The sequence below is a fragment of the Macaca thibetana genome, chromosome 11, assembly GCF_024542745.1.
Source record: "Macaca thibetana thibetana isolate TM-01 chromosome 11, ASM2454274v1, whole genome shotgun sequence".
NCBI classification, from domain to species: Eukaryota; Metazoa; Chordata; class Mammalia; order Primates; family Cercopithecidae; genus Macaca; species Macaca thibetana.
Genome location: NC_065588.1, coordinates 8,390,606 through 8,403,054, shown reverse-complemented (window position 1 = coordinate 8,403,054; position 12,449 = coordinate 8,390,606). Strand labels below are relative to the sequence as shown.

The 12,449-nt window shown below is 40.9% G+C and overlaps 1 protein-coding gene across 1 annotated transcript; it reads left to right on the top strand.

Annotated features, from left to right (window-relative positions):
- The first annotated feature begins 5,243 nt into the window (after positions 1-5,243).
- On the top strand, positions 5,244-10,852 carry C3AR1 (complement C3a receptor 1). Its single transcript, XM_050749548.1, has 2 exons — positions 5,244-5,432; positions 8,980-10,852. The coding sequence occupies exon 2, from the start codon at positions 8,990-8,992 to the stop codon at positions 10,433-10,435; it is 1,446 nt and encodes a 481-aa protein (XP_050605505.1). The 5' UTR covers positions 5,244-5,432; positions 8,980-8,989; the 3' UTR covers positions 10,436-10,852.
- Positions 10,853-12,449: the final 1,597 nt, after the last annotated feature.

The window sequence follows — 12,449 nt, the reverse complement described above, 5'->3', positions numbered from 1 at the left end:
TCAATTACTGCAGAAGGATGCTTTCCTACATTTGGAAGAGAAAAAATGGAAAAGGATGTTACCTAGAATAGGCAAGCATGCACTTGCTTTTAAGGATGGGAGTTCTTGCTGCCACTGAACAAGAATCTAAACTCACAGGGCTGCTGCTGCTGCTAGAACTAGTAATCCTGCTGGAGTCTCCAGTTGCCAGAAGCCACTGCTGCCACACCTGCCCCCTCCATTGCAGAAATCAGGTGCTAAATGATATCCCTTTCTCCCACATTGCTTTTAACAATTTCAATGTTTATTCTATTTTATAGTGTTTGTTCTTTTACTTGTGTATTTATTTTTATTTTTATTTGGTTTTTGAGACAGGTTCTCTGTTGCCTGAGTTGGAGTGCAGTGGCACTATTGTAGCTCCCTGCAGCCTCAACCTCCCAGGCTCAAGCCATCCTCCTGCCTCAGCCTCCCAAGTAGCTGGGAGTACAGGTGTGCACCACCATGCCCAGCTGATTTTTGTATTTTTAGTAGAGGGGGTTTTTGCCATATTACCCAGGCTCGTTTTGAACTCCTGGGCTCAGGCAATCTGCCTGCCTTGGTCTCCCAAAGTGCTGGGGTTACAGGCATGAATGACCACTTTCTTTTACTTTCAAAATAGATTCGCAATCTCTGTGCACAACCAAGTTACAAAATTAAAGGCAATAGTTCCCCTTTCTCCTTACTTTCCATTGACACATCAACATGTCCTTCTGGAAGATCCCATTCAGAACCCAGCTGGAGAGAAGGTCGAGGAGACATAGTCCATAGGTTTCAAATAGAGAGATAATAAGGAAAAAGGGTAGGGACAGCTTGAGTATTGATAGATGACATCTGACACAGTCCCTGTTTTGCAGATAAGAAAACGGGAATATAGAGTTTGAGAAACTTCTTTTCAGTAACACAATTAGTAAGTGGCAGAGTTGAGACTTAAACCCAGGCTTTCTACCTGCCCTCCCTTAGTCCTCAGAATACTCTTTTTACTCCCACCAAAGCAATGTACCTGTGCTATTTATTTGTGTTGGGCTCACCTCCCCCTTAATATGTGCTCATGCTTTTCCCTCAAAATGTCCTCTCGGCTTCAATCTCCCTGCTCAAATGAGAGAATTATAGATTGTTAGATGTAAAAGAAACCTGAAAGATCATTTAATCCAACCTTTAATTTTCCACCTAAGAAAAAAACAACAACAACAAATTTCTAGGGCAGGTGTCTAGCCCAAGGTCAAGTAGTTATCACAAAAGTGAAAGTCAAATGCCCGTCTCCACATTCCTGGTCTAGTGCTCTATCCACCTCATGAAACTTTTCTTCCATAAAAATTTTCCAGCTAATTCCAGCCACCATCAATCCATCTTTCCCTTTGCTGACCAGCCATTGCATTTGTCTGGTCATCCACAGTTTTTGGCACTTAGTTACATGTAATCTAGAGCATAGGTTACTACAAATTATCTAATAATGGATTTAATCATTTTTATTGAAGTCTTTAAGGACAGTAACTTTATCGTGTATTTAACTTTCTCAGAGAAAACAGGCTAGAGATTCTGTGATTCTAAAATTTTTATTTTGGCCAAACAAGCTTTAATACAGATCTCCATCAATGACAGTGTAGAATTAGTCAGTGACTGGTAAAAGGTTTTAATATGGCTGCCTTTGCAATATATATTCAAATTTTCTTTTCTCCAAAGCATCTGATCTCTGCTTTTAGAAATTTATGTTTAGATATTCAGAACAGAACAAAACAGAAGTGAATCACATAAATTCCTCAGAGCTTTCCACAATACACCACAGAACAACCAGTACTTTATAAGAAGAGAGAGAAGTCATTCAGAAACAGGAGCAATATTCACAACATGTTTTTAGTAATTTCCTTCCTGAAAATCCAAAGAACACAGCTGCAAGCTCTTGAACCAGTTTAAATTGCTGTATAATCTTTTTTTTTTTTTTTTTTTTTTTGAGACATAGTTTCACTCTTGTTGCCCAGGCTGCTAGTGCAGTGGTGTAACCTTGGCTCACTGCAACCTCCACCTCCCAGATTCAAGCGATTCTCCTACCTCAACCTCCTGAGTAACTGGGATTGCAGGTGCCCACCACCATGTCCAGCTAAATTTTTGTATTTTTAGTAGAGATGGGGTTTCATCACGTTGGCCAGGCTGGTCTCGAGCCCCTAACCTCAGGTGATCCGCCGGCCTCGGCCTCCCAAAGTGCTGGGATTACAGGCGTGAGCCACCACGCCCAGCCACATTGCTGTGTAATCTTTAGAGAGAGAGAAATTAGTAAAATTGAATTCATGCCAGAAACAACTTTAAGGACTCCAGTTAATTCTTTGAATTATATTCAGATGTCAACATCCTTTTCAAACAAACATTCATTCACTTATTGGGGCCACAGACCTGTTATACCAGGCAAGGTAGCAGTCACTGGAGACAGACAAGAAATTCACGGTAGGGGAGAGAGACAGACAAGGTATTAGTTTACAGTACTATTGCCTGACAAATTTCTAGCCATCCTTATGGCCCCAGTGCTTCCTCTTCACTGCATCATGGTGGGTTTGCTTCCATGAGAATTAGTCTCTTACGGTTTCATATTCCCAGGGTGTATTTCGTATGCCCTCCTAGCAGTCCCTACTGTATTACAGTTATATACATCTCTCATTCCTCCTCCATCTTCCGCAGCGCAACACACTGCGTCAGTAGCAGGAGCAGACTGTATGTTTATGGTACTGAACTTAGTGTGATGATTGGTGAAGTCTCTTTAGTGGAAAATTCTGTATCTTTCAAAAATTTAAATGTGTATGCTCTTAGATTTAGCAATTCTAATTCTAAAACTCTTTTCTACAGAAATACGTATAAATACAACAGTGCTCATTGAGTTTTGTTTTAATCATTTAAAATTGGATAAAAACAATATTCAACGAAAAATAATTGATTAAATGAAATAATATGGAGCAATTTTAAAAGTATAATTCGGGGCCGACCACATAGCTCACGCCTGTAATTCCAGCACTTCGGGAGGCCGAGGCGGGCGGATCACGAGGTCAGGAGACCAGCCTGGCCAACATGGTGAAACCCCGTCTCTACTAAAAATACAAAAAATGAGCCAGGGGTGGTTGCAGACACCTGTAATCCCAGCTACTTGGGAGACTGAGGCAGAAAAATCGATTGAACCCAGCGGGCAGAAGATGCAGTGAGCCGAGATTGCACCATCGCACTCCAGCCTGGGCGAGAAGAGCGAAACTCTGTCTCAGGGGGAAAAAAAAATATATAGATTTGGGCCAAGATGTCCTGATATAAAAAGATAAGTGGAAAAAACAGAACAAAACAATATGCGTAGTAGAATGTGAGTATTTTTAAGAGAGATTACATCTGCAAAGTGGAAAAAGGATAGCTAGGTGTTTAGGAAATTTTAGTTTTTACTTTAATCTTCTCATATTTAATTTTTACCACGGGGAATTAACTGCTTTTATAAAGTATATTTTAATTGGATATATATGTACATATATGGTAATCCTATCTTTTATATGCTTTCTGAATACCTAGATTATTCAATATTTTCAAATATTGGAGGAAAGAAAACCTAAAATAATCAATAGAATTATATGTACTAACATAGAAATGTGTTTGATATATTGTTAAGTAAAAAAGCAAGACATAAAATCACACATAAATTACCATCCCATTTATGTTCAAAACTACCTTTTAAAAAAAATACGTGTTAGGCCAAGCGCAGTAGCTCACGCCAGTAATCACAGCATTTTGGGTGGCTGAGGCAGGTGGATCACCTGAGGTCAGGAGTTTAAGACCAGCCTGCCCAATATGGCGAAACCCCATCTCTACCAAAAAAATACAAAAATTAGCCGGTTGTGGTGGTGCATGCCTGTAGTCCCACGAAAGAGGATGAGGTGGGAGAAGTCCTTGAACCTAGGAGGCAGAGGTTGCAGTGAGCCAAGATCATGCCACTGCACTCCAGCCTGGACAACAGAGTGAGGCCCTGTCTCAAACAACAAAATGTGTGCTATATTCAGAAAAAAAAATTCAGGAAGAATGAACACTAACCTATTAAAAATAGTTACTTCAGGCAGTGGAATTGAAAAGAAAATATTTCATTTTTTTACCCATTACACTTCTGTATTATTTCAATTTATCTCTTCTAGAACAAAGTATGTTCTATTTTTGTAATTAGATGATGACAATGGAAATAAACTAATAAATACTACTCAACTCTTGGCATTTTTCTTTTGGTCTTTCTGCCTCAAAAATATTCCGTGGTGACTTGACTGCAAACAAGAGGAGGAGCAGATATTATGGCCTGGACAAGTTGATTAATATAGACTGAAGCCTATATCACAGACAACAGTGTTCAAATACATTTGACCCAAATAAACTTTATTTTATATGCATATATCTAAAATAATAATATGAGAATTATTTACAGCATAGTATTCATTAAGCAGGAATCATCTTCAGTCTTCTGTACTCCTTCCTGATGAAACACCACCTCGACCCCAGCCTGTTCTCCAGTGACCACTAAGCTCTCCCACCTACCTCCCCACCTACTTTCCCTCTGCCACCTCCCTGCCCTCGGCCACCTCCCTGCCCTCTTCCACCTACCTGCCCTCTCCCACCTACCTGACCTTGACTAGGCTCCACTTATGGCCTAAGCAGCTTTACACCTTTTTCTGTCTCTAGAATTCCTACAAGTACTTAAGGACTTGCCCACATCTTATTTCTATCTTAAGACTCTCCTAGATTGCCCTGGGTTATATACACTCTTGCCTAGAGTGTTCTATTATTTTACTTCTATTGTTACTTCTATTATTATAGTGTAGGTTATATTACAGTTTTGTGTGTATATGTATGGGTACAAATTCCCACTTGATTGTGAATCTCTGGAGATTAGAACAGAGCTTCATCCATCCTGATTTTGGCATGGCACCATTTTTCACATATATCAAGCATTTAGGATATGTTATTTGAGATTAATTAAATGAGTTTATTCAGGTCATTCCTCCCCAACCACTCCCCACCCCAACCCTCACATCTCATAGAGTCATTTTTTTTTTGCATTTCTAAACAAAACCTACGAAGTTGAACCCTATGTACAGAAGCACCCTCTCTCTAACCGTTCTCTGTGTGTTGCAGAAAATGTCTCAGGATTACAGCCTCCTACTTCTGTTTTCCTGCTTCGCCTTTCTAAGTCATTTAGAAATGACTCACTTTGAAACCCTTCCTGTGAGGTCAGATAGTGGTCTAGAGCATGAGGCTTCATTTATTGCCAGAAACAGAGAGAGGAAAGAAGAAGAGAAAGCTCAGCAAATTTCCTTGCCATACTTCATGACTTCACTGTGGTTAAGTGTGGGGACCAGACAGACTCGTGGGGGCATCCAGGTGCTGAAGCCTTCAGCTACTGTCTCAGTTTTTTGGTAAGAAATTCTAGATCCACCTGATGACTTGTGCTTAGGTTGTTTTGCTCATTATAGGCAATGATTTTGAGGGTCATTATCTTCTATTTCCCCTATTTCTTCTCCGACTTTCAATTCTTTTGTCTTATCTCTATTTCAACTTCCTTTTTCTAAATATTCCACATTCCATTTGTCTTTGCTTTTAATATTTTCATAATGGAATTAATAGTGAATTTTTATGTAATTTCTTTCTTCTCTTTGAATTGGCTATGTATTTCACCCTGAACTTTGATTCCAGCTGTCCCCATTAATTTGTTTTTCAAATCATTGATTATACTTTCTTTCCTTTCCATTTCCTCTTTCTCTTTTTTTAATTATTTTGTCCTTATTGCTACTGACTCTGTTATCCTATTACTACAATTTGATTCTGGGGTCCACTTTTCTTTCTCTATCATAGTGGAATTTTAGTTTCAGGATATTCATTACCTTTAAATTACTGCTGGTCAACTTAGTAATAACTTTTTTAATCCTCTACTAATCTGAAACATAAAGGTATGGTGCTTTTTAGCCAAATTAACTTGAAGAAATGTAAAAAATAATCTTGTTCTGCAGGACTTTTTTTTTTTTTTTTTGAGACAGTCTTACTCTGTTGCCCAGGCCAGAGTACAGTAGCACAATCTCAGCTCACTGCAACCTCTGCCTCCCAGGTTCAAGCAATTCTCCTGTCTCAGCCTCCTGAGTAACTGGGATTATAGGCACGTGCTACCACACCCAGTTTATTTTTTTTTTGTATTTTTAGTAGAGACGGGGTTCCACCGTGTTGGCCAGGTTGGTCTTGAACTCCTGACCTCAGGTGATCTGCCCGCCTCAGCCTCCCAAAGTGCTGGGATTACAGGCGTGAGCCACCGCACCCGGCATTGTTCTGAAGGACTTTTAATCCCTGACTCATACATACTTTCATTTCAAAACAGATAATATGCAATATTTAACATATAGCTCATGACAGATAACTCTATTTATTTTTATTGAAAGTTTGCTGTTTGCAGTCCCTGCTACTTCAATTCATGCATTTCTCGGCAGCTTCCCCTTTATTAGCAATACCATATATCTTTTTTTTTTAATGTGATTTTTTGTGGTATTAAAAACAGCATTGGCCTAACAGTCATTGGATCTGAAATCCAAGAACCTCCCTAGTAATGATTATATAATAGTAATCTAATTTGCTGAGTTTCACTGTCTTGAGAAATAAAAGCAGAGAAAACATAGGCTGGGCACAGTGGCTCACGTCTGTAACCCCAGCGCACTGTGAGGCCAAGGTGGGAGGACTGCTTGAGTCCAGGTGTTTGAGAGCAGCCTGGGCAACATAGCAAGACCCTGCCTCTACAAACAAACAACAACAACAAAATGAGGAGAGAAGAGATGATTACCAAGTTTTCTTTCGGTCCAAGCATCCTATGACTCTATCCTTCTCTCAATATTTTAGGGGGGTACCCTGATAGGATTTAAATATCTGAGTAGACAAGGCCATGGAAAGGGGAATGAGAATAATTTCTTCTTTTTTTGGTCGGGGGAGGGGGCGGGAGGGGGACGGAGTTTCGCTTCTGTTGCCCAGGCTGGAGTGCAATGGCATGATCTCAGCTCACCACAACCTCTGCCTCCCTGGTTCAAGCGATTCTCCTGCCTCAGCCTCCTGAGTAGCTGGGATTACAGGCATGGGCCCCCGTGCTGGCTAATTTTGTATTTTTAGTAGAGACAGGGTTTCTCCATGTTGGACAGGCTGGTCTCAAACTCCTGACCTCAGGTGATCTGCCCGCCTCAGCCTCCCAAAGTGCTGGGATTACAGGCGTGAGCCACTGTGCCCAGCCCATGTCTTCTTTTTCATTGTTTTGTTGACTTGCTATTTTAACTTCTGCTAATCATATGAGGCCCTGTAACAATATTTGGTTGACTCAGCAGAACTACTTTCAAGTCACAAAAATATTTTGAACTTCTATAAAAATAAATGTAAAATGTTATTTTATCCAATAAAAATTAGGAATTTAACAAAAAGAAAGTTAAAAGGGACAGCATGGGAATTAAGGAAGAGGCCTGGGTAAGGATTACATGGATACAAATTAGAATTTTAGATGTAATTGCAAAAGGAAAAAAAAAAAGTCAACCCCCAAAATGGGCATCCATCTATTCAAGTAATTTCTTTTTTCTTTTTTTCTTTTTTTTTTTTTTTTGAGACAGAGCCGCTTTGTCATGCAGACTGAAGTGCAATGGTGCAATCTCCGTTCACTGCAACCTCTGCCTCTCTAGTTCAAGATATTCTCGTGCCTCAGCCTCCCAAGTAGCTGGGATTACAAATGTGAGCTACCACACCCAGTTAATTTTTGTATCTTTGGTAGAGATGGGATTTTGCCATGTTGGCCAGGCTGGTCTCAAACTCCTGGCCCCAAGCGATCTGCTCCCCACGGCCCCCCAAAGTGCTGGGACTACAGGCATGAGCCACTGTACCCAGCCTGTCCACATAATCTTTAACCTTGGTGTCTCATAAGGCATTGTGTTAAATTATGTGAAACAAGCATTTATGAATAAGACTCCTTTTTACCATCATAAAGTTTAAATCCAGAATAATAGGTTAGACAGTCATTATAATTATTATACAAGATAAAATGTGTCATTGCATATAGAATATGAAAAAAGGTTCAAACATGCACGCGCACACACACACACACACACACACAAATTAAGAAGCTAAAGACTTGGTGAACGGCATAATTCTAGATAGAAGTAAACAGCATTAGCCATGGAATAGAAAATGGCTAAGTTGGAATAGTGAATTGTTCAGGAAAGCTATAAAATGGTACATTTACGAGCATGTTCAGAATTAGGGGAAGGTAATATCACAGAGGCCAAGAGAAGAGAGTGTTAAGAAGTCACTGTATATAATGACACATATTGTGGGAAGTGGCTGAGAAACAAACTTTCGGATTTGGTTTTTAGAAGTAATTTTAGCAGAATTATGGAAGCAGAAGATACATTACAAAGGATTAAGAAGTTGGTGGCCGGCTGGGCGTGGTGGCTCATGTCTGTAATCCCAGCACTTTGGGAGACCGAGGAGGACGGATCACAAGGCCGGGAGTTCGAGACCAGCCTGGCCAACATGGTGAAACCCCGTCTCTACTAAAAATAGAAAAAAAATTAGCGGAGTGTGGTGGTGCATGCCTGTAATCCCAGCTACTCAGGAGGCTGAGGCAGGAGAATCGCTTGAACCTGGGAGGCGGAGCTTACAGTGAGCTGAGATCAATCCACTGCACTCCAGCCTAGGCGACAGAGGAAGACTCTGTCTGAAAAATAATAAATAAATAAATAAATAAATAAATAAATAAATAAATAAAATTGTCTATCAGAGAATGCTTTTGTGTGGTCCAGTGTGAGGTGAAGGAAGGCAAACTAAAACAGCATGAGGACCTTCTGGTTTCATGATCCCACATCTTTATGTGGGAAGATTAGAATCCTAAGAATATGTATGCATTTTCAAAAAGATACCATTCATTTTAACATTTTTTTCATCTTTTTGCAGAAGTTTAGCAATGGCGCCTTTCTCTGCTGAGACCAATTCAACTGACCTACTCTCACAGCCGTGGAATGAGTCCCCAGTAATTCTCTCCATGGTCATTCTCAGCCTTACTTTCTTACTGGGATTGCCAGGCAATGGGCTGGTGCTGTGGGTGGCTGGCCTGAAGATGCAGCGTACAGTGAACACAGTTTGGTTCCTCCACCTCACCTTGGCGGACCTTCTCTGCTGCCTCTCCTTGCCCTTCTCGCTGGCTCACTTGGCTCTCCAGGGACAGTGGCCCTACGGCAGGTTCCTATGCAAGCTCATCCCCTCCATCATTGTCCTCAACATGTTTGCCAGTGTCTTCCTGCTTACTGCCATTACCCTGGACCGCTGTCTTGTGGTATTCAAGCCAATCTGGTGTCAGAATCATCGCAATGTAGGGACGGCCTGCACTATCTGTGGATGTATCTGGGTGGTGGCTTTTGTGATGTGCATCCCCGTGTTCGTGTACCGGGAAATCTTCACTACAGACAACCATAGTAAATGTGGCTACAAATTTGATCTCTCCGGCTCATTAGATTATCTAGACTTTTATGGAAATCCACTAGAAAACAGGTCTCTTGAAAACATTTTTCAGCTGCCTGGAGAAATGAATGATAGGTTAGATCCTTCCTCTTTCCAAGCAAATGATCATCCTTGGACAGTCACCACTGCCTTCCACCCTCAAACGTTTCAAAGACCTTCTGCGGATTCACTCCCTAAGGACTCTGCTAGTCACAGTCCGTATTCTAATGTATTTAAACCTGCCGGTGTGGCCTCACCTAAAATCCCCAGTGGGTTTCCTATTGAAGGTCACAAAACTAGCCCACTGGATGACTCTGATGCTTTTCTATCTACTCATTTAAAGCTGTTCCCTAGTGCTGCTAGCAATTCCTTATACGAGTATGAGCTACCACAAGATTTCCAGGATTATTACAGTTTAGGCCAATTCACATATGACAATCAAGTGTCAACACCCCTCGTGGCAATAACGATCACTAGGCTAGTGGTGGGTTTCCTGCTGCCCTCTGTTATCATGATAGCCTGTTACAGCTTCATTGTCCTCCGAATGCAAAGGGGCCGCTTCGCCAAGTCTCAGGGCAAAACCTTTCGAGTGGCGGTGGTGGTGGTGACCGTCTTTCTTGTCTGCTGGGCTCCATACCACATTTCTGGAGTCCTGTCATTGTTTACTGACCCAGAAACTCCCTTGGGGAAAACTCTGATGTCCTGGGATCATGTATTCACTGCTCTAGCATCTGCCAATAGTTGCTTTAATCCCTTCCTTTATGCCCTCTTGGGGAAAGATTTTAGGAAGAAAGCAAGGCAGTCCATTCAGAGCATTCTGGAGGCAGCCTTCAGTGAGGAGCTCACACATTCTACCCACTGTTCCTCAAACAATGTCTTTTCAGAGAGAAATAGTATTAGTACAACTGTGTGAAAATGCTGAGCAGCCAACAAGCAGGGGCTCTTAGGTAATCACACAGTGAACGTTTCTAAAAGGATGAAGTGATATGGTGAGCAGGGGACTTCAAAAACAGTCAAAGAATCAATCCTTTGTTCTCAAAGTGTACACAGACTACTGGCATCAGCATCACCTAGAAACTTGTTAGAAATGCAGATTCTCAAGCCCCAGCCCAGACTTACTGAATTGGAATCTCTAGGGGTTAGGACCCAGCAAGTGCATTGAACCAACCCTCTCGTTTCTGATTAATGCAAAATGTAAAAATCATTGTAAAAATTAGTTCTATTTCTATCCTAAAGCAAGCTGGGTGACATAAGAGAATCTACTCTGTTTTTCAATGTTTGATGTTAAATGTTTGTTGATGTTTCCCTCATTAAATTTTTCCTTAGCATTTGTCTAAGTCTTCCAGATTCCATTTAAAACCATTTCTTCTTCTCCTATGTGAGTGAGAGACGATCATATATTCTACTGCTTTGTTGTCGTGTGGTGTTGATGGTTTTAAATGAAAAGAAGGTGCAGAAAGAAAATGCCTCTGAAGGCCGGGCGCGGTGGCTCAAGCCTGTAATCCCAGCACTTCGGGAGGCCGAGACGGGCGGATCACGAGGTCAGGAGATCGAGACCATCCTGGCTAACACAGTGAAACCCCGTCTCTACTAAAAATACAAAAACTTAGCCGGGCGAGGTGGCGGGCGCCTGTAGTCCCAGCTACTCGGGAGGCTGAGGCAGGAGAATGGCGTGAACCCGGGAGGCGGAGCTTGCAGTGAGCTGAGATCCGGCCACTGCACTCCAGCCTGGGTGACAGAGCGAGACTCTGTCTCAAAAAAAAAAAAAAAAAAAAAAAGAAAATGCCTCTGAAAACAAGAAGCCATGAGACTGAGTCTGGAGCACAGAATTATGCAATCATGCCTGTCACTGGGAACACCCCTGGGTACAGGACATAGAAATTTCCACTATTACATACAGTTTCCACTATTACAACTAAATAAGCATCTATTGCGTGAAAACAGACTACTAACACATCTAAAAACTGACTCATGAAATGTTATGAAAGCTGTGGTTTGGGGAGTTCTGTTTATTCTATCTGCTTACCAGTTGGGTACCTATCTTCCACTCCTCTTCTTAAGCTCCTTAATTTCCTTATTACTCCCCTGCCTCCAAATCTTCCACATCAGACTTTGTGCCTCAAACAACCTCTAATTTCACAAGATTCTAGTTACTCCTTTCCTCTTGCTCCAAAATAATACTTTCTAAGAAACCCATTTCAAGTGGAAGGAGAAAGAGGGTGGAGGATGGAGCAGCAATTCTTCTACTCTCTGCAACTGAGTACCCTACCAGGCTTGCCATCACATTTTAAAACATAACAACAGGCAACTTTCATGCCAAAATTACTAAACACGTCTTCTGGGTTTTTTAAAACTTTTTCTTTGCCAAAGTAATACATGCACATAGTTTTAAATGAATTTAATAAGGTATATAATGAAATACGAGGTCTCCTACTTCACCGTACCCAAAAGTTCGCTCCTCCCACTCTCATTTCCCAGAGATAACACTTGCACAATTTTAGATGTTTCGTTTGATAATTATCATGTTGTTTCTAAATCATGTGCTTATGCTGCTCTTTTCTGGAGACATGATAAAATGACTTCTTGTTTGGAAAGATGAAAATGTTTATCCAAGCACCCCATATTTTTAATTTGTTTATCCAGCATCCCAATATTCATTAATAACCATATTTTAATTCATTCATGACCGCATATTTTTCTACTACTTTCTCTATACACTCCAACCATTTATATAGCTTTCCTTCTGTCCCTCTTCCATTTAAAACAAAATTATCTAACTCCCTACCACCTTCTCATTTTTCTGTGTATGTAAATGTTTGTGTTAAACGTCTGAAATTTCAGGCTTGCTTGTATCACAACATTGGTTCATCTAAACCGAATACAATGACGTATTCTCAGAATAGAAAATGAGATATGTTTTAGACTTG

What these genes read in the sequence shown, in the direction of transcription:
- C3AR1 (XM_050749548.1), top strand. Translation starts at nt 8,990, where the DNA reads ATGGCGCCTTTCTCTGCTGAGACCAATTCAACTGACCTACTCTCACAG.